General features: G+C 59.0%; 1 protein-coding gene across 3 annotated transcripts; it reads left to right on the top strand.

Annotated features, from left to right (window-relative positions):
* Positions 1-4,453: 4,453 nt before the first annotated feature.
* On the top strand, positions 4,454-22,111 carry CYP4F22 (cytochrome P450 family 4 subfamily F member 22). 3 transcript variants are annotated; one of them, XM_067544602.1, is made up of 13 exons: positions 4,454-4,700; positions 6,441-6,663; positions 8,235-8,379; positions 13,409-13,462; positions 15,758-15,885; positions 16,637-16,758; positions 17,736-18,003; positions 18,533-18,599; positions 18,959-19,088; positions 19,550-19,683; positions 19,815-19,879; positions 20,361-20,443; positions 20,828-22,111. In XM_067544602.1, the coding sequence occupies exons 2-13, from the start codon at positions 6,442-6,444 to the stop codon at positions 21,003-21,005; spliced, it is 1,596 nt and encodes a 531-aa protein (XP_067400703.1). In that variant the 5' UTR covers positions 4,454-4,700; position 6,441; the 3' UTR covers positions 21,006-22,111. The 3 variants fall into 3 exon arrangements, with proteins under 3 accessions (XP_067400703.1, XP_067400704.1, XP_067400705.1); XM_067544603.1 differs by lacking the exon at positions 8,235-8,379 and adding an exon at positions 11,411-11,555; XM_067544604.1 differs by lacking the exons at positions 4,454-4,700; positions 6,441-6,663 and adding an exon at positions 11,411-11,555 and having other exon boundaries at positions 8,246-8,379.
* The last annotated feature ends 611 nt before the right edge of the window (positions 22,112-22,722 follow it).

The raw sequence follows: 22,722 nt of genomic DNA on the forward strand, positions 1-22,722 counted from the left end.
GGTACTACAGGTGGTCAGACGGGAAGATCAGAATGGTCCCTTCTGGCCTTAACATTAAATTTGTATCTGATATAATTAGTTTGTGAAGTGCCTGAATTTCTCAGGGAATAAAAATGCAGGGATGGTTGTTAGGTGTTTAGCTCCCTGGGGTGGAGTAAGACATGGGGTAAAGGCCACTTTCCTCAAGCTGAGTGTAGATAGCCTCTGCTCTAGTTAGAACTGTGACCCACGTGAGGTTAATGTAACAATTTTTATGACCCTTTCATAAATCTTTGTATCTTTGATAACAAGATCTCAAGGTACTGACTGTTGGATTGCAGTAGGAATAATGCAGCGTCTGTGTGTGTGTGTATATTTGTTACTAACCCTTTACCTAAATAAAATAAACAAAACATTTAAACATGGAGCCATGTGACTGAACGGAAATCTGACTCACTCTTCTAGCTCAGATCCACATTGCATAGGACAGCCCAGGATTAAGTTACCGGTGCCCTGGAGGACCACAGGAACCCATTCCTTGTTGGTCTGGTGGGGCTAGAGTGACCCAGAGCTCAGGTGGCAACAGTGCTTTTCTTTTCCACAGGAGGCTATAGAACAATATTATCCAGACAAAAACTGGAGGCCTTTCTGGAAGATGTTTAGTCCAATACAAGTTGCTGGGCTCAGTGCAGGGGTACCTGGTGACACGTAAAGGCCTGTCCTACACAGGAGTTCAGACTGGATGATCTAATGGTTCCTTCCGGCCTTAAAATCTGAAACTCAATGTAAAATCCTAGTGGAGACAAGACGTGTTATTTTTACCTCCGTGTGGCTAGTTGAGGTCAAAACTAGACCTGCTCCCCACCACCTGGGGTGAACTCGCCTAGCTACACAGTCGTAAAATGCCAGAGCCTTGTCTCCCCTAGGGTTGTATGTGGATGAAGCTGTCCCCACGTAGAGAAACACCTCGTTTTGCAGTGACGTCATAGCCCTGCAGGTTTCTGGGTGTTTGCTGCTGCCTCTGCATCCTAGAGCTGCTCCATTAGCCCCAGGAAAAGCTCATTGGTTAGGGGTTGATGTCCTGGGTTCAACCACCACCAATGACCCAATAAGCAGCATTATTAATACAGAATACCCTTTTTAAATTTTTCTTTTATTTTTCCTCTTTTCTTTAATTTCCTTCTCTCTCAGCCTATGTGCTCTGCTTTAAAAACTCTCTCAACCTAACAGAGAATTCCTTAATTTCAAAATACCCCTTGTTATTTTTTTTATTTCAGACTAACCTTTATTTTTTCTAAAAAATGTTCTCTCTCCAATTTTTTTCTTCTCTCAAAACACAGGCTTCACATGTCAAAGCACAGGCATCGCCCACAGGCCTCAATACAAAAAATTTAAAACATTTTTTTTTCAGAATGGTCAACAGCACCAAACACGTCCAAGACCAGATACGGGGATCGGAGGGTGGGATGTAAGCCACGATGGGGTGTGGAAACCTGTCAAAAATACATGGTAATGAATACTATCGAGCCATATACTACTCCCCCCATCGAGCCATATACTACTCCCCCCATTTGTGTGACCAAAGGAAAGAGGGGCTTCCCACCTAAGAGATCCAGCTGCATCATTTCAGCGCCAACTTTTGTTCCCTGTGTCAGTGGCAGGGCCCAGGGGTCTTCCTGCCATGGGGATTGTCAGCACTGAGGTGGGATAGAAGAGCCATCTGTGCGTTCAATAACATGTACATGAAAAACTAAGGTTGGATAGATTCTTTCAAGTAAGGGTGAAAGGGTTGTACAAGCCAAAAGGGGTGAAACATTTAATAGGTGTGGGACTGTTTCTGGGCAGTAGCTGAGTGTAGAACAGGAGTAGGTGTCTCCTGTTGGGTACAGCTCACCTAAAACCACATTTTACCTTAGCAAAGAGAGGCTGTGTTGCTGTGGTCAGTGCAGATCACTCAGGGAGTAGGGTACATATCTCCAAAGATGGAGCTGATCCTTCAGTTCCAGGAGAGGCTTATGATTTTACATGTTGTGCTCCCAGGTGTGACCTGAGGTGCCTAGGGTAGCCCACACTGAAAATGCCATGGTTAGGGCAGGCTGCAAAAGGAGAGCAAATTCACCAAAATGTGGTGGCTAATACTGAAGTTAGATTCACCAACCAGACACAAACGGTGCTCCTGATTCCCCACACTGGTTAACAAGAAGCCCAAAAAAGAAATCACACAGCCTCCTTTATTGCATTTCAGTCTCTAGCTCCCAATCAGCAAATAGGTCCAGTAAAGTGACACATTATTTAAAACTCTATTCACTTTACCAGAATGTTCTCCTGATCCCTAAAGGGTCAGCCACATTACTAGATTGATATTAGTTTGGATCTTACTCAAACTTTCACACTGTCAGCCAATCCTTTAGTATCTAAAACTAAAGGTTTATTATACAAGAAAAGAAACAAACCAGAAGAGAGATGTTAAAAGATCAAAGCAATCAGATACTTACATATGACTTTAAAGTCCATATATCAGATTCTAAGCAGTATTGGTGAGTTTGCTGGTTTGTACAGTTCCTCTGGAGCACATCCTGTACCTGGGTGGGTCTGACAGTCCTTTGTTTCAAAGCTTCAGTTGTAGAGAAGTTGATCCAGAAGTAAGAAGCAGGAATGAAGACAAAATGGAGATGGTGAAGCAGCCTTTTATATATTTTGCCATGTGGCTTGTCCCAAATGTAAGCTCACACCACATGGGTATGGAATAGCATTTGAGGTCCCCTGTCCACTGACATGTCCTTACATATAAGATACACTGCAGGGCAGGGATAGGATACAGAGTGACCTAGATAAATTGGAGGACTGGGCCAAAAGAAATCTGATGAGGTTCAACTAGGAAAAGTGCAGAGTCCTGCATTTAGGATGGAAGAATCCCCTGCACAGCTACAGACTGGGGAGCGACTGGCTAGGCACCAGTTCTGCAGAAAAGGACCTGGGGGTTACAGTGGACAAGAAGCTGGATATGAGTCAACAGTGTGCCCTTATTGCCAAGAAGGCTAACGGCACATTGGGCTGCATTAATAGGAGCATTGCCAGCAGATTGAGGAAAGTGATTAGTCCCCTCTATTTGGCATTGGAGAGGCCACATTTTGAGTACCATGTCCAGGCTTGGGCCCTCCACTACAGGAAGAATGTGGACAAATTGGAGAGAGTCCAGAGGAGGGCAACGAAAATGATTAGGGGGCTGGAGCAAAAGACTTATGAGGAGCGGGTGAGGGAACTGGGCTTGTTTAGTCTGCAAAAGAGAAGCGTGAAGGGGTTTTGATAGTGGCTTTCAACTGAAAAGGGGTTCCAGCGTGGATGGAGTTAGGCTGTTCTCAGTGGTGGCAGATGAGAGAACAAGGCGCAATGGTCTCAAGTTGCAGTGGGGAAGGTCTAGGTTGGACATTAGGACAAACTTTTTCCCTAGGAGGGTGGTGAAGCACTGGAATGGGTTACCTAGGGAGGTGGTGGAATCTCCATCCTTAGAAGTTTTTAAGGCCTGGCTTGACAAAGCCCTGACTGAGATGATTTAGTTGGGGTTGGTCCTGCTCTGAGCAGGGGGTTGTACTAGATGATCTCCTGAGGTCCCTTCCAACCCTAATATTCTATGAATTGCAATGAATTAACTATGGTGAAAGGTCCATTTTCATGGAGATCATTCACAACAGAACCCTTTCATGGGGGGGAGGGGAGTAAACCATTTTACAAGGGGGTTCCTAGATATAAAGTTGAATTGAGGGCTAGATCCTCAAACACATACATCACAGGGTATTATCATCCCACACTTGTGCATAGGCAGACGAAGGAGCAGTCTGGAGGTAGCTGTTGCTCTTTTTCGCTGAAACATTAGAGATGAAACTAGAAGCTGAGGAGATCCAAAAAGAAACCCCTCTGGGTAGTTCAGAAGCACCCCACTGTCTTGCTACTGAGCACCATTTACCGCTCCAATCTTTTCCCTTTGATTTCTGTAGGGCCCTGTCCTGGGCATAATGCTACACCACAGCCGTAAAGCACCAGCTTTTACAGACCTGCTTGCACGGCAGGCAGCACCACCTTCCCTGGTGCAAGGTTAGAAAACCTCTCAAAGATGCGATGAGTTCACCAGGGTGACATAGTCCATTTGGCAGACCCCGCTGGAGATCAAACCCTTTTGGGGGAGGGGGAGAGTGGGGCGCAGTTAGCAGCCTGGAGGATGAAGACGACGCAGGATCCGCGGACCAACAACCCAGCCCACCCCGCCTCAGGAAAGTGCAGCGAAGTAGCAGCCTGGGGCAGTGCAAGCCCAAGGAGCCTCTGCCAGGGGCACAGGGGAGTGGGGAGCCCCCCCGGCTGTGGACAACAAGGAGCCGCCGGCTGATTGGCAGCGGGGTGTGTGTGGGGGGGGGGTTGTGTGGCTCCTGCGCGCGCGCGCCCTCTCCCGTTCACACACACACACAGGGCCGGCCCCAGTTGCGCGGTGCACGGCCGGGCTCCTCCGTGCACGGGCTGGGCGGCCTGGAGCCGGGCTCGGGTTTGGAACTCGGGGAAGTGCCTCCCCAGGGCTGCGACAGCTCAGCCCCCCCACCCCGACCCGGGCGGGCCCCCAGCGGGGGGAGGTGACCGCCTCCCCTCGGCCGCCGAGCCAAGCCCCGCCTCCCGCCCAGTTATAAAGGCCGCTCCCGGCTGCGGTTCCCAGCCAGCGCCCGTGTCCGGCCCAGGTGAGCGGAGCGGAGCGGAGCGGCGCGGCCGGGCTCGGCTCGGCTCGGCTCGGCTCGGCTCTGGGCAGTGCCTCCGGGCCGCTGCAGCCCCGCGGGTGTCCCTGGGACCCCTCTTGAGCCGGATCGAGTCACGGTGGGGGAGTTAAGGGGGCGGGGCTACAGGCCAGGGTGAGGGAGGGGGCAGCCGGCGACTCGGAGGAGAGGGACGTGGGGAGGATTTCAGGGTGCTGTGGGGCGGGGCGGGGCGGGGCGGGGGGGCAGCGGGGTGAGCTATTGGCTGGGGGTGGGGTAGGAAAAGGGTGCTAGAAGGACTATTGGATGGGGGTGGAGTTAATCGGGTTAGGGGGCCGGGCTCTGGGGAGATGGGGGGCAGTAGGTTTAGCTATTGGCTGGTGGTGGGGGAGGACTATTGGTTGGGGGAGGAACTAATAGGGTTAGGGGGCCGGGCCCTGGGGAGCTGGGGGTGGGGAGGCAGTAGGCTATTGGCTGGGGTTGTGGGAGGACTATTGGCCCTGGGGGCTGGGGTGGGAGCAGCAGAGACCAGCCCAGACAACCTAGGTCAGGGCTGATCGTGGGGGGCAGGGTGTAAAGGTGCCGTGGGGCTCAGGGCAGGGGCTCTGCAGACAAAGGTGTTTTGGGTTCTAGAGCTACTGAGTCCTGAGCTCTGCCACTCATGCCCCCCGGGAAGGGCCTGTAAGCTTGGACCCCCCCTTGGGAGGCCTTGGCACAGGATGGGAAAGGCTGCTGCAGCAGGTGGCGGGGGAGCTGTGGGTGGCAGGTGAGGGTTAGGCGGGAAGGACAGAACTGGGGTGGAAGCTGAATGCTGCAGGATCTGCAATATGGCGAGTTAAGTTGGGCTTTAATCATAACTGTAAAATGAGCCTCGTTGCTCTGGAGTCCAACACTGTGAACCTGGGTCTCCACCCGCCAGTGTCCTCTGCACAGAGTGACTGATCCCCACCCTCCCCCCGCACGGCTCCAAGGGGCTAGTTGCAGCTGCCTGGCGCAGAGCAGCCGACCCACTCCTGGAGGGGCAGGACCTGAGGGGGCAGTTCTGGGCATGGCAGGGGGTGATGTTCTGGCTCAGGGGCTGGCACCAACCCCATGGAGCTGGTGCAGAGTGGCCAGGGCCCAGAGCCCATTGGGAGCCCGGTGCTGTGGCAGGGGAAGCTGCACTTACTGGATTGCAGATCCTCCACCACCTTCAGGGCTGCACAGAGGTTTTAGGGAGACTGGGGCAAAATCTGAAACCAGAGGCCCCCCGTCCTTCCAAAACACCTGCCACTGAGGGGAGGGGGAAATGCTGGAGAGCGAGTCCACCTCACGTTTACCCCTCAGAGCGGCTCGGCTCCTGTCCTGTAGGGCTGGGCCTGGCTCTCTGCTCTGGCGTTATGACCCTGCATGCCAGGTTGCAGGGTCACTCAATTTAGGGGCCCTCTCAAACAGGAGCCTGGGTCAAACTGCCTGGCGGCCCTGCCCCCCACTCCCTTCACTGGCTTCTCCTCCATCTCTCAGCCGAATTGTCCCCTGCTTCCAGGTGCACACTGGGCTCTGGCCCCACACCCACTCCTGAGTTCAGCAGAGCCGGGGGTCGCTGCCCTGTGTGGACAGGGTAGAGCCCCTGAAGGGGAATGGATCCCCCTTCCCATGGGTGGCTTTGCCGTAAGCCCTCTGTGGTGTGGGGCTGCCCACCTCCCATGTATGGTTCCTCCTGGTAACAGAGCCCGGTCTTTCCCACAGGATGCTGCCACTCACAGACTGGGTGCTGGAGCTGCTGAGCGTGGAGCGGACCCCGTTCCGTGCCTATGCCATCTCCGCCCTGCTCCTCGGCCTGCTGGTCCTGCTCTTCCGCACCCTCCTGCAGCTCGGGAGCTCCTGGCGCCGCTACTATGAGAACTGCCAGCGGCTACGCTGCTTCCCGGAGCCCCCGCGTCGCAACTGGCTGCTGGGACACTTGGGGATGGTAGGTGCCAAGTCACACGGGGTGGGGAGGGCGTGAGTATCTTCTCTCCCCCTCGCTCCTTGTTGCCACTGAGACATGACTTGATCCCTGCTGGAAGGAGCCACCCTCACCTGCCGCAAGGGAGGGGCGGATGGAATAGCCCCTGAGTGGGCTGGGGGGGCAGGTGACCCTGCTGCTTCAGGCCTCTCCCTGCCGGATGAAGGGCTTTGCTCCCAGCCAGTGCTGGCAAGGGGAGCGTGGCACGGCAGGTGGCTCAGGAGTCCTGCTCAGTGCAGCTGCATGACGAGCACTGGATGGATAACTTGTAACTTTTTTACTTTCATAACTGGTGCAGCAAGCCCAAAGGTGCCAGGGCTGTGAACTGCCAAGCCGAGAAATGCCGGGGCTCAGACCTGGCACACCCTAGCACAGATTAAACACAGCATCTATCAGACCCGTGGGAATGGGGCTGGGATCAAGCGGGGTAGGAGGCGAGGGTGCTGGGACAATTCCACTGGCTTCTTAGCACCCGCCCCGTGTGGCACCAGCGTGAGCAGCGTCTGATCTCAGTCAGACTTCCTGACCCCCAGGAATGATGGCCTGAGCTGGAGACAGAGGCATCGGCCACCCTGCCACTCCCCATCCTGCCATGGATGGGGCCTGTGCTATGGCTGCTGGCTCTAATGCATCTCCAACACAGCAGGGCCCTGGGCTCCGTCCCTGGCACTGGATGGGGCAGCTGGGGCAGGGATCCCCACCCAGTGCGCTGCACTCAAATGCCATGTTCTCCAGGCAGGGCCCCTGGCAGAGTGTGGGATGCACCCTCCAGTGCCTGGACGCTCGCATAGTGGCCACGGCACTAAGGGAACCAATCCACAGAAGCCCCTCTGCCCTCCACTGGCCCCTGCCATGCTCCCTGACCAGCACCGTGTCACCCCTGCCTGCCAGCTGCACCCCAGTGGCTCTGCCTGTGTTGGTGGTGGGTGGGAGCTGGCCCCTGGGCCTATTCGTCACCTGTGCTGCAGAGGAGGGAGAGGTTGTGAGCCCCTGGAGGGATGGACCTGCCTGGCGTGGCTATGGCAAGGGTATAACCAATCAGCATGTGCTGGGCCATTGGGCATTGCAGGAAGTACGGCCCTGGAGTGGCAGCTCTTCCCCACAGGCCTGAGCGCATAGAGGGACCTGGGGAGCCAGGCCAGCCGCTTGGAGTGAGACACGTCCCCCCTGCCAGCGACAGTCATGTTGACAGAGCGTGGAGCAGCCACCAGCCCAGTGAGGGGAGATGGGGTTGGAGCAGAGGGTCCCATGACCCCAGGGGTCAGGCCAGTCTGTAGGTCCGGGTGGGGGGCAGTCTCAGAAATGTATTCCCTGCCGTGCAGAGCATCCCCCAGGTAGCTGGGACGTGAGCGCTGGCCAGGAGTGGGCATTGGCCGTGCTCAGGAGTGAGGGTCTTGACACATGCACTCAGTGAGCCATTACACCTCTGGCCAGAGGCCCCGATTCTGCCCCTGTCTGGGGTGCACTGTCCTCCTCTAGAGTCCAGTAGGGACCCAATCCTGCCCTGTGTTAACTCTGCCCCGTCCCTCCTGCAGTACGTGCCTAGTGAGGAGGGGATGAGCTTGGTGTCCCAAACAGTGGCTACGTTCTCCCAGGCCTTTGTGACGTGGATGGGGCCCTTCCTGCCAGTCCTGTCCCTGGTGCACCCTGATTACCTCAAGCCGATCACAACAGCCTCAGGTACGCTGGCTCCTGGGGGTGGTGGTGAGACTCGGAGGGTTTATCTGTACTGCACGGAGATGCCCGGGGCTGGCCCGTGTCGGCTGGGCTGGGGCTGTGGGGCTGTTAGCTGCAGTGTAGATATTCGGGACCCTCCCCCCTGCGGGGATCCAGCGTGATTGGGCTCCAGTCCTCACCCGAACGTCTGCACCAGTTTTGCAGCCCGGTAGCCTGAGCCCAAGTCAGCTGACATGGGCCAGCCACAGGTGTCTAGCTGCAGTGTACACATAACCTGTGGGGCCAGAGATGGGAGAGACAAGCTGGGCCCCTCTAGTCCATCCCCTGGGAGCCATTGCAAGAGCGGCCCCAGCAGTCTTCTCCAGGGCCCTGGCCAGGCTAGCTGTGAACATCCCAAGGGACAGGGCTCCCCGCCCTTCCCCCCGCTGTGACATCCATGCTGCTCTGAAGATTTTCCTGATCTTCCCCAGGGCAGGGCTGGGAGCCAGTCACGGGGGCTCGGCAAAGCAGCCTGCCCAGAGCGCTGGGGAATGCACCAGAGGGGACAGTCTGCCAGGGGAGCTACTGGACCTCTCCCAGCAATGGCTCCTCGGAGTCTGCACCGTTCGGCTTAGATTTCCCTCTGCTCCGGGTTGGGCTCCCCCCTTCCACCCCATGGTTCCCACCCTGGTGTCCTCATACACAGTCAGTGCAGATCCTTGACCCCACTGACTCACTCCTCTGCACAGTGAATCAATCCCCCTCCTGGCCACCTCGGCTGCTCCCCCCCAGGGCTCTGCACAGCGTGGGGCTCAGAGGGGCTGGGCCCAATGCTCCCTTCTGGCCTTGACAGCTGGGATTCGGTTACCGGAGAGAGAGCCCGGCAGGCCCAGAGCTGGATGCTGAGAGTCATCGATTTCAAGGCCAGGAGTGACTGTTCTGAGCCTCTGATCTGACCTCCTGTGTCACACGAGCCAGAGAACCTCCCCAGTGATACCTACAGCCAGCCCAGAGCCCCTGACTGCACTGGAGCAAGACCCAGCTTGATGGAAAGACTCCCAGGGATGGCGAAGCCCCCGCGTCCCTGGGCCAGCTGTTCCCAGGGTTAATTCCCCGCCCTTCACCGCGTAGCCAGTCTGAGTTCATCCAGCTTCCGCTCCCTGCTGGATCTCGTACTGCCCTTGTCAGCTGAATGGCAGAGCCCTCTGCTGCCAGGATTCCCTGCCCTGGCGTGGCTGGTAGCTGGGACCTAGGCACCTCTTTTCCTGCGCTTGGAGAAGTTAAATCTGGTGGGCTCCTTTAGCCTTCCCCCGGGAGGCAGGTTTCCAGAGCTTGAGTTGTTCTGGCGGCTGTTCTGGCCCTGCTGCAGAAGGCTGCCTGCTGCCATGGGGAGGGGGCAGGGTCCAGCGCTGGCCCAGCCAGAATCCTCAGGGCTGGGAGTGGGTGAGGAGGGCAGGAGCAGGCAGAGCTGCAGCCAGCGAACTCCCCGGCAGTTCCTGCTCCCCTGTGGGAAGGGGGGAGATGCACCCACCACAACAGAGCCCCTGGTGTTCCCAGGGAGCCATGCAGGCCCTCACCCCACCAGAGCCACCCTCTCCAGGGCACAGAGCACTGAGTCCCTCTCCTCTGCACAGGGAGCACAGACTGGCTGCTTCCTGCCTGGAGGTCTAGCAGGACAGAGGCTCCTGGTGCCTGCGCTGGGATAGCTGGAGCCAGAGCCTCCGGCTCCCCATAGTCTATAGCTGGGACTGGGGCGCTCAGCTCCCCCAGCGCTGTGCTGGGACTCCTGGGAACAGCTGGAGGAGAGACCCAGCCCACATGGGGAGCTGCACAGCAAAGCCCCCTCCAGCCCTCGCAGGGTGATGGCTGGGGACAGTCTGGGCAATAGGGCCAAGGGCACTGCCTGGCTGAACTCCTCAGGGTGGCAAGCAGAGCCACATCCCCACTGAGGGAGGTGTGTTGGTCCTCCATGAACAGCTGGGGCCCAGGGAGGGGGCTAGACATGCCCATGCTCCAGAGCAGTGATGTGGGGAGCTCCTGCTGGCCGTGTCCCTGCCAGGGTCATTTGCCTAGTGCTCTGGGGTCCCTCGCAGTGCCAAGCAACCGATGGGCTGAGAGGAGGCAGCGGGTGAGGGATCTGTGCCCTCCTGGCACCGCCAGCGCAGGCTCCTCTCTGGTGAGCCAGTTGCTGGGACTGAGCCCTGCAGGCGGACGTGGTTGCACCCATGGGGCCAGTGGGAGAAGCCAGACTGAGGGAGTCCAGCCCCCGGCCTGGGGACGCCAACTCCAACCTCTTCTGCCCCTTGGCGGAAGCGACGTCTCTGATCCCATTAATGTGCGGCTGCTACTCTTTCCCGTCCCCCTGCTCTGTGTGGTGCCTGGGCCCGTGGAGCTAAGCTGGGGCCCTTTTGCTCATTCCCTGAACTGCTGCCCTACAGGGGTGGCTGAGATGTGACTCTGGAAGTTGCACCAGGGTCCCTGATTCCAGAGCCACAGCAACAAATGCACTTACTTCCTCTCCCTGCCAGTCCATTATCCAGCCCACGCTGGGACCTGCACAGCACCCACGCCAGGCCTTCCCAGAGCCCACCGTCCCAGCGGCTAGGGTCCCGTGCTCCGTGACCCAGTGCAGTTTGCTGGAACTCTATAAACGATGCCGTTACTGATGCAGCAATGGGAACAGAGTCCAGCTCACTCCTGCCGTGCCAGGCTGGCTGGGGAGGATGCAGAGTGGGAGGCCTGGCCTGAGCCTTCAAAGCCAGCAGCTGGGCCTGTGTGGCGAGAGCCAGTGTGCTGGGACGGTGGTGCTTCACGGCTTAGGAGCCCTTGGTCCGGTGGGGCGGCTCAGCTGGACCGCAGGGACGTGCAGGGTGGGAGTGCAGTGCTGGGGCTGTGTCAGTGCACGTGGCTAGTGCATGCCTGGGCTGAGGACTCACATGCACACTGAGCCCCTGGGAGCGGCCAGAGCACGTGCTGGCTGGGAGCCCATGTTTGTGGTGACGCTGGGCCCCACCCGTCCCCCTGGCCAGAGCTAACCCGTGGCTCCTTGTTGTAGGCCCAGAACACGGAGGAGGGGATGCAGCGCGTAGACGAGCTGGTTGGCTGCTACAGCCACTCCTGCCTTTGGTGGTTTGGCCCCTGGTATCCCATAGTGAGGCTCTTCCATCCAGAGACTGTTAAACCCGTGCTGCTGCAGCCAGGTAGTGAGGGCGGCTCTGGAGCTAGGAGTTGTGTGTGTGTGTGTGTGTGTGTCCCTCCGTCTGTCCTGGGGCTCACAGGGGGTGGGCTCACAGCAGGCACCTGGAGCTGTCTGTTGTGTGTGCCGCGCTCGGCACGGCAGGACCTCGAGGGACACAGGCCTGGTGGTGAGAGGGTGCCCGCCATCAGCCACGGGCAGCTGCTCCCTGGAAAAGCCCCCACGATGAGGACTGGCTGCTGAGACCAACTCTGCTCCCAGGGAGCTGAGGGGGAAGTTTCTGGCTGTTGGAGCTGGGGAAGGGTTCAGGTCTTGAGCTGAGCTTGGCTTGGCACATCAGTGGGGTGATTATCTGGCCTGGTGCTGTCATCCCCAGCTGCTTAGCGAGTTCCTCTGGCCCCAGAGGAGTTCGGGCAGGGGCTGTAGCCAGCCCTTAGCATCCTGAGAGGAGCACGTCCCCCTGGCTCCTGGCTGAAGCCCAGCTGGAGCTGCTGTCAGCCTCGGGGCCAGTGCCCTATGGGAACAAAGGTTCATTGCAGCCCTGCCTGCATCCCTTGCTACTGGGGCTGGTGATAGGCGAGTGGGGTCAGCCCAGTGTCTTTGATAGCATCCAGCTGGCTCACCGTATGCAGGGTAGGGCTCCCCCACAGCCCCCCGTCTGCTCAGGCCGTGGTCCCAGAGGGGGTGCAGGAAGGCTGTGGGGTAAAGGGGACAATGAGAGAGGTAGAAACAGAGAAGGGGGATTCAGGAGGACCAAGTGGCCAATGGTCTTGGGGAGCCTATGGGGAGAAGTGCAGAGAGTGGGGCTGATACCATTGTGGGGATGGTGGCCATGAAACTAGTGGGATGTCCGGGGGATCTATGCAGAGGGGTGCAGAGAGGGAGGATAGCCCTGTGGCTAGTGGTGCAGGAGGGTCCTGCCCTTCTTGTCTCCAGCCAACCCAGGGGGAGGAGCAGCTGTGGCCAGCTCAATCTGAGGGAGCTGGGCCTGCTGAGCTGCCTTGGCCTGTCCCCAGTGCGGCCCACCCGAGCGCCAGTAGCCTCCCGGAGCCAGAGCTTAGAAATAACAAATGGGAATTAAAGAGGATAAGCTCTGTATTGTGAAAGCCCCACTTCACTGCCGAGCTCCTCCCCCCCTCCCCCCCATCCCGTCAATGGTCGTAGATGGAGTGTGTCTGTCGCCCACAGGCCTAGCCCATGTGGCTTGAGTGGAGCAGAAGCTGTTCTTTGTGAGCAGCCTGCGGGCTCAGCGCCTGTCCCTGTCGTGTTCCCTGAGCCTGTCCTGGCCCCAACTGACGCTCTCTTCCTGGGGCTGCTAGACAGGAGCTGAGCAGGGCTCTGCCTTGTCTGACAGGGGCTTCTTTGACATGGGGCTGCACCAGTGCTTCTTAGGAGACACTCCATGGAGCGGGCGGGCACTGAGGAGACCTACATTCCTGCAGCTGTCCCTTTCCAGATCAAGAGGGGCCCATAGGTGCTGCAGCTCCTGCCGGGCTCTGGTACCGGCAGCCCTGCCCCCCGTCCTGTATTGTTTGTGTGTATCTGAGCGCTAAAGCCGGGGTGTGCCCCATAGCTGCCCCCCTGTGCTATGTCTGTCTGGTGCTAAAGCTGGGGTGTACGCCATCTCTGCCCCCTGTGCCGTGTGTGTCTGAGTGCTAGCCCCAGGGTGCAGCTCATATTTGTCCCCCTTTGCCTTGTGTCTAACCCCCTCTATATATCCCCCATGCTGTGTGTCTAATCACTAATGCCAGGGAGTGTCCCATCTCTGCCCCCCATGCCGCGTGTGTCAGCATTAACCCTGTGCTGTGTGTGTCTGAGCACTGACCCCAGCTGCTCCCTCTCTGCTCTCTCCCACAGCTGCCGTCGCACCCAAGGACCAACTGTTCTACGGCTTCCTGAAGCCCTGGCTGGGTGAGTGCCCCTTCTTCTGGGCTCTGATCTGTTGTGCTTTGTGTTACGGGGCCCAGACCCCAGGGAGGGGCTTGTGGGGAAAGGAGGGGCTAGCCAGGCCTGTTCCTTCCTCACTCTCATCCAGAAAGGCAAACCTGGCCCGCAAGCAGTGTCCGCCTGTGAACCCAGCTGGGGTTAGTGGGAGCCAGCCCTGAGCCGCGTCCCGAGGGCGACCTCAGGAGCACCCTGCCAGTCTGGGCCCTGCCTCCTGCCCCAGAGATGGTCCTGGCGGGTGTTAGTGCAGCAGAGTGGGCCCAGAAGCCCTGAAGTGGCTGCTAATTTGGGGTGTCTCAGTTTTGGGGGCCCAAATTGTGGCACCTGGGGCCTGGTGTGTAACTGTGCTATGTAACCTACCACTTAAATCCGCTTTTGTACCAGATGACTGGAGCGTAGCTAATGTGACACCATTTTTTTAAAAAAGCTCCAGAGGCGATCCCAGCAATCACAGGCTGGTAACCTAACTTCAGTACCAGGCAAACTGGTTGAAACTGGGAACAGAATTATCAGACACAAAAACAAACACAATTTGCTGGGGAAGAGTCAACATGGCTTTTGTAAAGGGAAATCATACCTCGCCAGTCTACTAGAATTCTCTGAGTGGGTCAACAAACGTGGACAAGGGTGATCGAGTAGATATAGTGTATTTGGACTTTCAGAAAGCCTTTGGCAAGGTCCCTCACCAAAGGCTCTTAAACAAAGTAAGAAGTGAGAGGATAAGAGGGAATGGAGGGAAGTTACTCATGGATCAGTAACTGGTTAAAAGACAGGAAAGAAAGGGTAGGAATAAGTGCTCAGTTTTCAGAATGGAGAGAAGTAAATAGCAGGGTTCCCCAAGAGTCTGTGCTGGAACCGGTGCTGTTCAACATATTCATAAATGATCTGGAAAAAGGGGTAAACAGTGAGATGGCAAAATTTGCAGATGATAAAAAATTACTCAAGATAGTAAAGTCCAAAGCAGACTGCAAAGAGTTACAAAAGGATCTCACTAAATTGGGTGACTGGGCTACAAAATGGCAGCTGAAATTCAATATTGATAACTGCAAAGTAATGCCCATTGGAAAACATAATCCCAACTATTCATACAAAGGATGGGGTCTAAATTAACTGTTACCGATCAAGAAAGAGATCTTGGAGTCATTGTGGACAGTTCTCTGTAAACATCTGCTCAATGTGCAGCGGCCGTCAAAAAAGCGAACAGAATGTCAGGAACCATTAGGAAAGGGACAGATAATAAGACATAAAATATCATAATACTTCGATATAAATCCATGGTACGCCCCCATCGGGAATACTGCGTACAGATCTGGTCACCCTGTTTCAAAAAAGATAGATTGGAATTGGAAAAGGTACAGAGAAGGGCAACAAAAATGATTCGGGCTATGAAACAGCTTCCGTATGGGCAGAGATTAAAAAGACTGGGATTTTTCAGCTTGGAAAATCTGACTAAGGGGGATGATAGAGGTTTATAAAATCTCAGCTGGTGTGGAGAAATATCTAAGGAAATGTTATTTACTCTTCCAAATAACACAAGGACTAGAGGTCACCCAATGTAATTAATAGGCTGCAGGTTTAAAAGAAACAGAAGGAATGCACAATGCACAGTCAGTGTATGGAACTCTCTGCCAGAGGACGCTGTGAAGGCTAAAATGATAAGAATGAGAGAAGCTGCTGGAGGATAAGTTCATCAGTGGCTACTAGCCAAATGGGCAGGGATGCAGCACCGTGCTGCGGGTGTCCCTAGCTGCTGGTTGCCAGAAGCTGGGAGTGGATGACGGGATGGGTCCCTCGCTGATGGCCTGTTCTGTTCTGTTCTGTTCATTCCCCCGGAAGCACCTGGCACCGGCCACTGTCGGAAGACAGGACACTGAGCTAATGGACCTTTGGGCTGACCACTATGGCCATTCTTATGCTCTTATGTTGGTGTGGAGCTGGAGCTGCTCATGCCGTAGCTGTGTGCACAGCATTCAGCGTTCACACGGGTGTGCACAGGATCATGGACACACCTTCACATGCGCACACAGCTCGATGTACATACACCACGCATCTGCACATACACACATGCCTGCACTTGCATGGTTCACTCACACCCACGCACACGCTGCACACATGCACACGCTCTCGTGCCTGCTCCAACATGCACCAGGGAGGCTAGTCCTTGCAGCGCACCCCAGCTGGGTGAATCTCTGCACTATGACCCCAGGGCTGCTGGGGCTCAGGTCTCTGCCATGGCTCTGAGCCGAGTGCCTGTTGTCTCAGGGGACGGTTTGCTGCTGAGCAATGGTCCGAAATGGGGGCGGCACCGGCGCATGTTGACACCAGCCTTTCACTTCCACATCCTGAAGCCCTACATGAAGATCTTCAACCAGAGCACTGACATCATGCACGTGAGTGCTCCCCCCGCGGCACCAAATCCGTGCCTGGGCCTCTGGCCCCCCCCACTGGCCCCTGCCAGGGCGCACGCTGCCCTGCCATCTACCACTCACCAGCCTGCCCCGCCCCTCCTCCCACAGCACACATTGCCCTGCCACCTGCCAGCCGGACCCGGCCCTTCCTCCCACGGCACACGCTGCCCCGGCACCTGTCGCCTGCCTGCCAGCCTGCGTGTGGACTGTCCCGTGGCTTCCACTGGACCAGCAGCGTGCCCAGCCGCCAAGCTGTACGCGGCTCTGAATCCACTCCTGTGCCTATGGCCCCTGCCCACACGCCTGCCTCCCCACCCCTCCCCTTTGGCATATGCTGCACTCTTTCGAAGCCAGCCCTGCCTGCCCATGGCACTGTCTCCATGTCTGTTCCTCTGGCCCTGCACCCCACCCCTAGGGCATACGCTGCACCAGCTCTATGCCAGCATCCAGCCCTGCCCACCCATCATACTGTCTCTATGCCCCGACATCTGCCCCTTAACCACGGCATACTCTGCACTGATCCCCTGCCCACCCATCTGCTTGCCCATTGCTCCTGAGCCTCCCCCCACGGTGTGCCCAGCCCTGCTGCTGCACCAGACCGCTAACCTCCCCACCACGCTGCTCACCTGTCTCTGCTGCCAGCCCACCCGCACTGTATGGGCACCGGGCTCTGTAGTACTGTCCCTGCGGGCGGCTGCTCGGGCACAGCTCTCACGGGCACTGTCTCCCACAGGCCAAGTGGCGCCGGCTAGTGGTGCTGGGCTCCACCACCCTGGACATGTTGGAGCAGATCAGCCTCATGACCCTGGACAGTTTGCAGAAATGCGTCTTCAGCTACAACAGCAACTGCCAGGAGTGAGTGACGCTGCCCCACCTGGGCCCCGGGGCAGGGGTGGGAGCCCTGTCACTGGAGTCACAGCAGTGGGGAGGTCAGAGCAGGGAGAAGGGCTACAGAGTCCCTCCCTTCCAGGCCTGGCCCCGTTGAGCCATGCAGGTTCACAGAATGGGTCCCCGAATGGGCGATCCCAGCCCCGGGGAGGGGAGGGTGTTACTGCAGGCCTGGGCTGGGGGGCTCTGGCGAGATGTCCGCGCTGAGAGCAGGGGACCTGCGGCGTTGGGGGGTTGCTGTAGCAGGTGGCTCAGTGCGCCCAAGTGTGTCTCCCCCTCGTGGCTGCACCAGCCCCTGGTCGGCGGCTGGCGCTTTGGGGCCTGTGGTCACCAGTTCTGGCTGTGCTAGCGCCTGTGGGGTGGCGTGGCTGGGCCGTGCTTCCCTTGGGGGGACTTTCCTGCATCCGCACACAACTCCCTGCCAGGAAGCTCTTTACCTCACCGCAGCCACGGAGTCAGTTCCCACCTCTGCTGCGATGACCTGACCCAGCAGGCTGCTTTGGGGAGGGGTCCAAGGTCGGCTCCAGCCCGACCCACCTCGGTTCTCTCCGGCCACCCCGGGGTGGGGTGGGAGGGCGCTTCTCTATCCCTGCCAGCCCCACCTGTCCCCTGCAGGCGCCTGCTGAATAGCCAGTCCCCCATACCCCGCTGACATCGCTGCCCCATGGGGACAGGGTGCAGTGCACCCAGCCTGTGCTAGCCTGGGGCTCCTTGGAGCCTGCCTGGGCCGTGCTGCCCCCCTCGTGTCTGGGGGGTGTTTATGGTCCTGCGCTGGCTGAGCCCAGCCGAGCGTTGTCCCCTCCCTGCCGGCCGGCAGGAAATCCTGTGGCTTGGCAGATCACACGATCGCTCTGTTGTGAGGCCCAGCCCCTGAGATCCCCCAGCTCTGATCAGCACATCCCCAACCCCGGCCCGTCAGTAATGTGCTGCCCGTTGTGTGGCAGGAAGCCCAGTGACTACATCGCGGCCATCCTGGAGCTCAGCTCCCTGGTGGTGCGGCGCCAGCACCGCCTGCTCCTGCACTGCGACCTCCTGTACTATCTGACGCCCGATGGGTGGCGCTTCTGGCGCGCCTGCGACACTGTGCACCGCTTCACGGCTGACGTGGTGCAGCAACGCCGCCAGGCCCTGAGCCGCCTAGGCAGGGAGGCCTGGCTCGTGTCCAAGCAGGGCAAGACGGTGGACTTCATTGACGTGCTGCTCCTGGCCAAGGTACACAGTGGGGGGCTGCCCGTGAGGAGGTGGAGGCGTCACTGATGTCTTGCTGTTGGCCAGGATAACAGCAGGAAGGCCCTGCCCCGTGGAGTGGGGGTTCAGTGACGTCTGGGGCCGGAGGCTGTTCCCAGCAGATAGGGGGTTGCCAGGTGGAAGGTGCTGTGTGACCATCGGTCACACCAGGCCTCATGCGGGCACACAGCTCTCTGGGGTGGCCCAGCCAGTGCTGCCTTCCCAGCGTGTTCAGCGTGGAACAATATGACCCACACTAGGTGACACGGCGCTGGGAGCCCTAACACCCGGGCCAGGCTGCTCAGGGGTGTGCAGGGGGGCAGCCCGCATTGCGGCTGGGGGCTGTGGAGCAGGGCAGGGCAGGGGCTGCCTCTTTCCCCGGGCTGAAGGGGAGACGCCCCAGCTCACTCCAGCCCGCAATGTCCCATCCCCCCGAGGCTCTGAGATGGGGCAGACATGGGCCGGGCCCCGTGGGGAGCCAGGTTGCCCCTCCAGCAGCGTGTGCTCTGTGCAGGACGAGGACGGCCAGGACCTGTCAGACGAGGACATCGCAGCCGAGGCCGACACCTTCATGTTTGAGGGTGAGGAGCCATCTTGGGGAGGGACTGGGGGGTGCTCCTGCTGACATCACGGCTCTGTGTGGGGCAGTGGGGAGGCCAGGAGAGCTGGGTTCTGGCCCTGGCTCTGAGTGATCTGGGTCCACTTTTTCGTGAAATGGGACTGACAGATCTACCCCCCCCTCCCCCGCTCCTGGGCAATGCCACCAATGGCGGGGCACTAGCGGGGGCAGATGTTCAGTGTCACGCCCCATGCATCAGGGGCCTGGAGTTCCCAGCTGGTGCTGCCAGAGGGTCACGGAGCAAGGCGCCGGAGGAGGTGCTGGGTGGGGTCCCTCTCTGCCCCGAGGCAGCTCTCATGCTGCACTGGCCTTTCTCCCCAGGCCACGACACCACAGCCAGCGGCCTCTCCTGGGTGCTCTATAACCTGGCACGTCACCCAGAGTACCAGGAGCGCTGCCGGGAGGAGATCAAGGACTTAATGCGGGACAAGGAGTCAGAGGAGATTGAATGGTGAGACGGCTGCTCTGGCTGCAGTGCTGGCACCGTCCAGTGCACTGCTGACCCCCCTCATCGCCCGCCACCTCCAGGGTCTGTAGGGCTTCCCCCACGCCCTTTAGTCTCAGCACAGCCCCCAGCCCACCTGTGCGTGTCAGTGCTGGGGTCCCTTCACCTCTGCCAGCCCTGCAAGCTTGGCTTAGGCTGCTCCCCAGTGCCCCGGACCGAGGGCCCCACGGCTCAGGGTATCACACACACACCTCTGACCCCCCTTGGTGCTCGAGAGCTTGGCCGCACACAGTGTGCATGCCCCCCACTGTGCGAGGGCCCCTCTGCTGCTCGGTGTCACAGGTCCCCTCAGTACCAGCTCCATGCAGGGTGTGCGTCTGTCCCAGCCCCAGTGCCTGGCTCATGGGCTGTCACTGGGCCCCTCATGCATCCAGCTGTGGGGCCATCGCTGTGCTCTGCTCTCACAGGGAGGACCTGTCCCAGATGCCCTTCTCCACCATGTGCATCAAGGAGAGTCTGCGCCTGCACCCGCCCGTCACTGCCGTGTCCCGGCGCTGCACCGAGGACATCAGCATGCCTGACGGACGCGTCCTCCCAAAAGGTACCAGCTTCCTTCCCTGCCCCCCAGCCAGGGGCATGGCACCAGAGCTGGGCCCATATCCCCTGAAGCGCTTAACCCCTCCCATTCTCCTCCTCCCCCTCCTCTCTAATAAGGCAGTTTCCTCTCTGCAGGGAACACCTGTCTGATCAGTATCTACGGGACGCATCACAACCCTGCTGTCTGGCCGGAGCCCGAGGTATCATTGCTCACCCTGTTCTGTCCTTTGGCTCTTGTTCCACCCCCTGGACACCTGCAGCGTGGCACTAGGGGGCGCTGTGCTGCAGGGAGATGGGTGGAGGCTCAGCAGGGGGCGCTCTCCCCTTGCAGTCACTGCTGACCAATGCCCCAGCGTGGCACTAGGGGGCGCTGATGCGCCACCAGTGTAGCAGCTGCACAGTGCGCCCCCCAGAAAGGAAGCTATCCCCCCCCCAGCTCACCTAGAGGGCAGAGAGGGTCGCACCCCCATCCACACTGGGGCAGGGCTGGGCTCTGAGCACTGGGTGGAGGCAGGACCATCCCCGCTGCTGGTGGGGCAGCTCGCTCTGGGAAGCCTCATGCCTCGTGCCCAGGCTGCACAGCGGGGCGGAGCTGCCTTTGCTCCCCCCTTGGCTCAGGGACCCCGGCCCTGTGTCGTTCCCTCCCTGCTCCCCTCACACGCCCTGTGCTTGCTGCTCCAGGTCTATGACCCGCACCGCTTCGACCCAGAGAGCTCCAAGAACCAGCACCCGCTGGCCTTCATGCCCTTCTCTGCTGGACCCAGGTAACCTGCCGGCTGGGCTCCGAGACCCTCGCTGCACGAACTGCCCCCGCTGTCCCCCCGCCCCCAGGCTGCCCACCAGCTGGCGACCCTGTTGGTGCCCTCGCTGCAGTGAAGCATTGTGGGATACACAAGAGGCGCCTCTGTCTGGTCAGCCTGGGGTCAGCTGTTATTGCTGAGGATCTGTCCCTTGTCCCAGAGGGGAGCTGGGCTGCCCCCAGCATCTGTCTGTCCCTGCTCCCTGCGGGCAGTGGGTTCTGGGGTGTCTGTCCCTGCTCCCCTATCCCTGCCCTCATGTATGTGGTTTCCAGCCTCGTCCCGCAGGTGCCCTGGTGCCTGCATGGCCTGGCCGGGCGAAGGGCCTGACACACCTCGCTCTGCCCCCAGGAACTGCATCGGGCAGAACTTCGCCATGGCAGAGATGAAGGTGGTGCTGGCGCTGACGCTGCTGCGCTTTGCCGTGCGGCTGGATGAGAACAGGCCTGTGCGGCGCAAGCCCGAGCTGATCCTGCGCAGCGAGAACGGGCTGTGGCTGCAGCTGGAGCCGCTGGGGTCCCGCCGTTAGACCCCTGCACTGCGCTCCTAGGGCCCTTTCACTCCCACCCACTGGGGGATCCAGCCTGCTCCACACAGCTCAGGGGCCTGTGGCACTGAGGAGCAGGTGGGGGTCATGGTGGGGTCAGGGGTTAGCAGACTCCTGGGAGCCAGCCTCCTCTTCTCTTGATCTAGACCAACTCTCCATACTCCCTCGGCCTCAGCTGCCATTGGTGTGATGGGGATAATGGCCCTGCCCCCAGGGGGATAAATACAGTAGGGAAGGTGATGTACCCATCTACTCTTGGTGGGGCCAGCTAAGAACATAGGGTCAATAACCCTAAACGCTGAGGGCTTGGTAGTGGATCGACCCCTGCCTCCCCAGCCCCCAGCCAGCCCCATCTGTGCCCTGCTGCTGCTGCCCTTGATGCTGTCTGGAGCTGAGGATCTGGTCTGTCTCTCTCTCCTTCCCCCAAGGGTAGGCAGCTCCCCTCCCTCCAGCTCCCCATCGTTCCTGTTCTCCCCATTTCTGCACTCAGCAATCCACCTGCCTGCTGGGGCATGACATCTGAGAGGCTTGCAGGTTGGTGGCTCAGTGCTCTGGCCAATCTGCAGGAGGGTCCCCTGGTGGCCTGGGAGAAAGCAGGCAAAGGCCATTTCTCACTCTGCCGTGGCCCAATGTGGGTGGCTTTTGGGGGGCAGGGATCCAGGGGACAGCTGCCTAGCAATTGCAACCCGTGGCCTCCAGCCACCTGGGGGAGTTGGGGCAGGGAACTTGTACGTGCCTTGGTTTCCTTGTAGTCCGATGTTTGCAGCACGAAGGCCAGGGAGAGCCAGCAATAAAAGCTTTGCTGTGTAGTGTTGTATCTGCCTGCTGAGCCACCGCCTCCCCCTGCACCCGCCCCCAGCAGCGACTGATACCTGAGCCTGCAAGGGAAGGCACGAAACACCCATAATGCAGTTGGCCGGTTTGTGGGGGTTGGGGCCAGTTCCCTCCTGCTGCTTGGTGTGTCAGCTCCTGCCCTGCAGCATGAGATCTTGGCCCCAGTGCTAGGGAGGCAGAGCCACAAGGGGGAATTGTACCAGCCAGAGCGGGAGCTGGGTGCAGGCCGAGCAGGGACCCACTCCCTGGCCTGGGAAGCTCATGGCTTAAAGAGACCAGGGAGAGGTGGAAGCTGGGCTAGGGTCCATGAGGCTGATGGACCCTGATCGGGGGACAGTTGGTTTCATGATATTTCTAAGTTAGGTCCAGAGCATGGCAGGCTCTGGCTGGGCAAGACACAAGCTCCCTGCTGCAGGGAAGAGTCGTCCCTTGATTGGGTCTAAAGTTCCCTTCTGAGTTCTCCCATCCCTGGCTGGGCTGGGCGAGGAAGGGAGCTTTGAGTCCTGTGTCCCCTCTGCTCTGTATCAGCCTGGCCTGAGCTGCTGCTTGGATCCCTGAGCGGCCAGGAGACCCCTTGGCTTCGACCAGCCTCTGCCCCGTGGGAGGAGGAGTCCGGTCCATTTGCATCGCCGAAGGGTGGCCACATCGTGCTGCTGGAGACCTGCCACCATGAGAATAAAAGTGCTTTGGCCCAGCAGGATTTCAAAGCCCTGGAAATGGTCACGGATTTCAGCTCCGCTGTACCTGGCCTCAGCTCCAGGGGGGATTCTCATGGCCAGGAAGCAAGTCGGGGGGGGTAGGGCCAGGGATGGGACCCCAGGGTCCTGCCTGTCAATCGCCTGCTCTGACCTTTCCCCACCCTCCA

This window comes from Emydura macquarii, unplaced genomic scaffold, assembly GCF_026122565.2.
Source record: "Emydura macquarii macquarii isolate MOO-44397 ecotype Brisbane River unplaced genomic scaffold, CSIRO-AGI_Emac_v2 contig_1002, whole genome shotgun sequence".
Classification (NCBI taxonomy): Eukaryota; Metazoa; Chordata; order Testudines; family Chelidae; genus Emydura; species Emydura macquarii.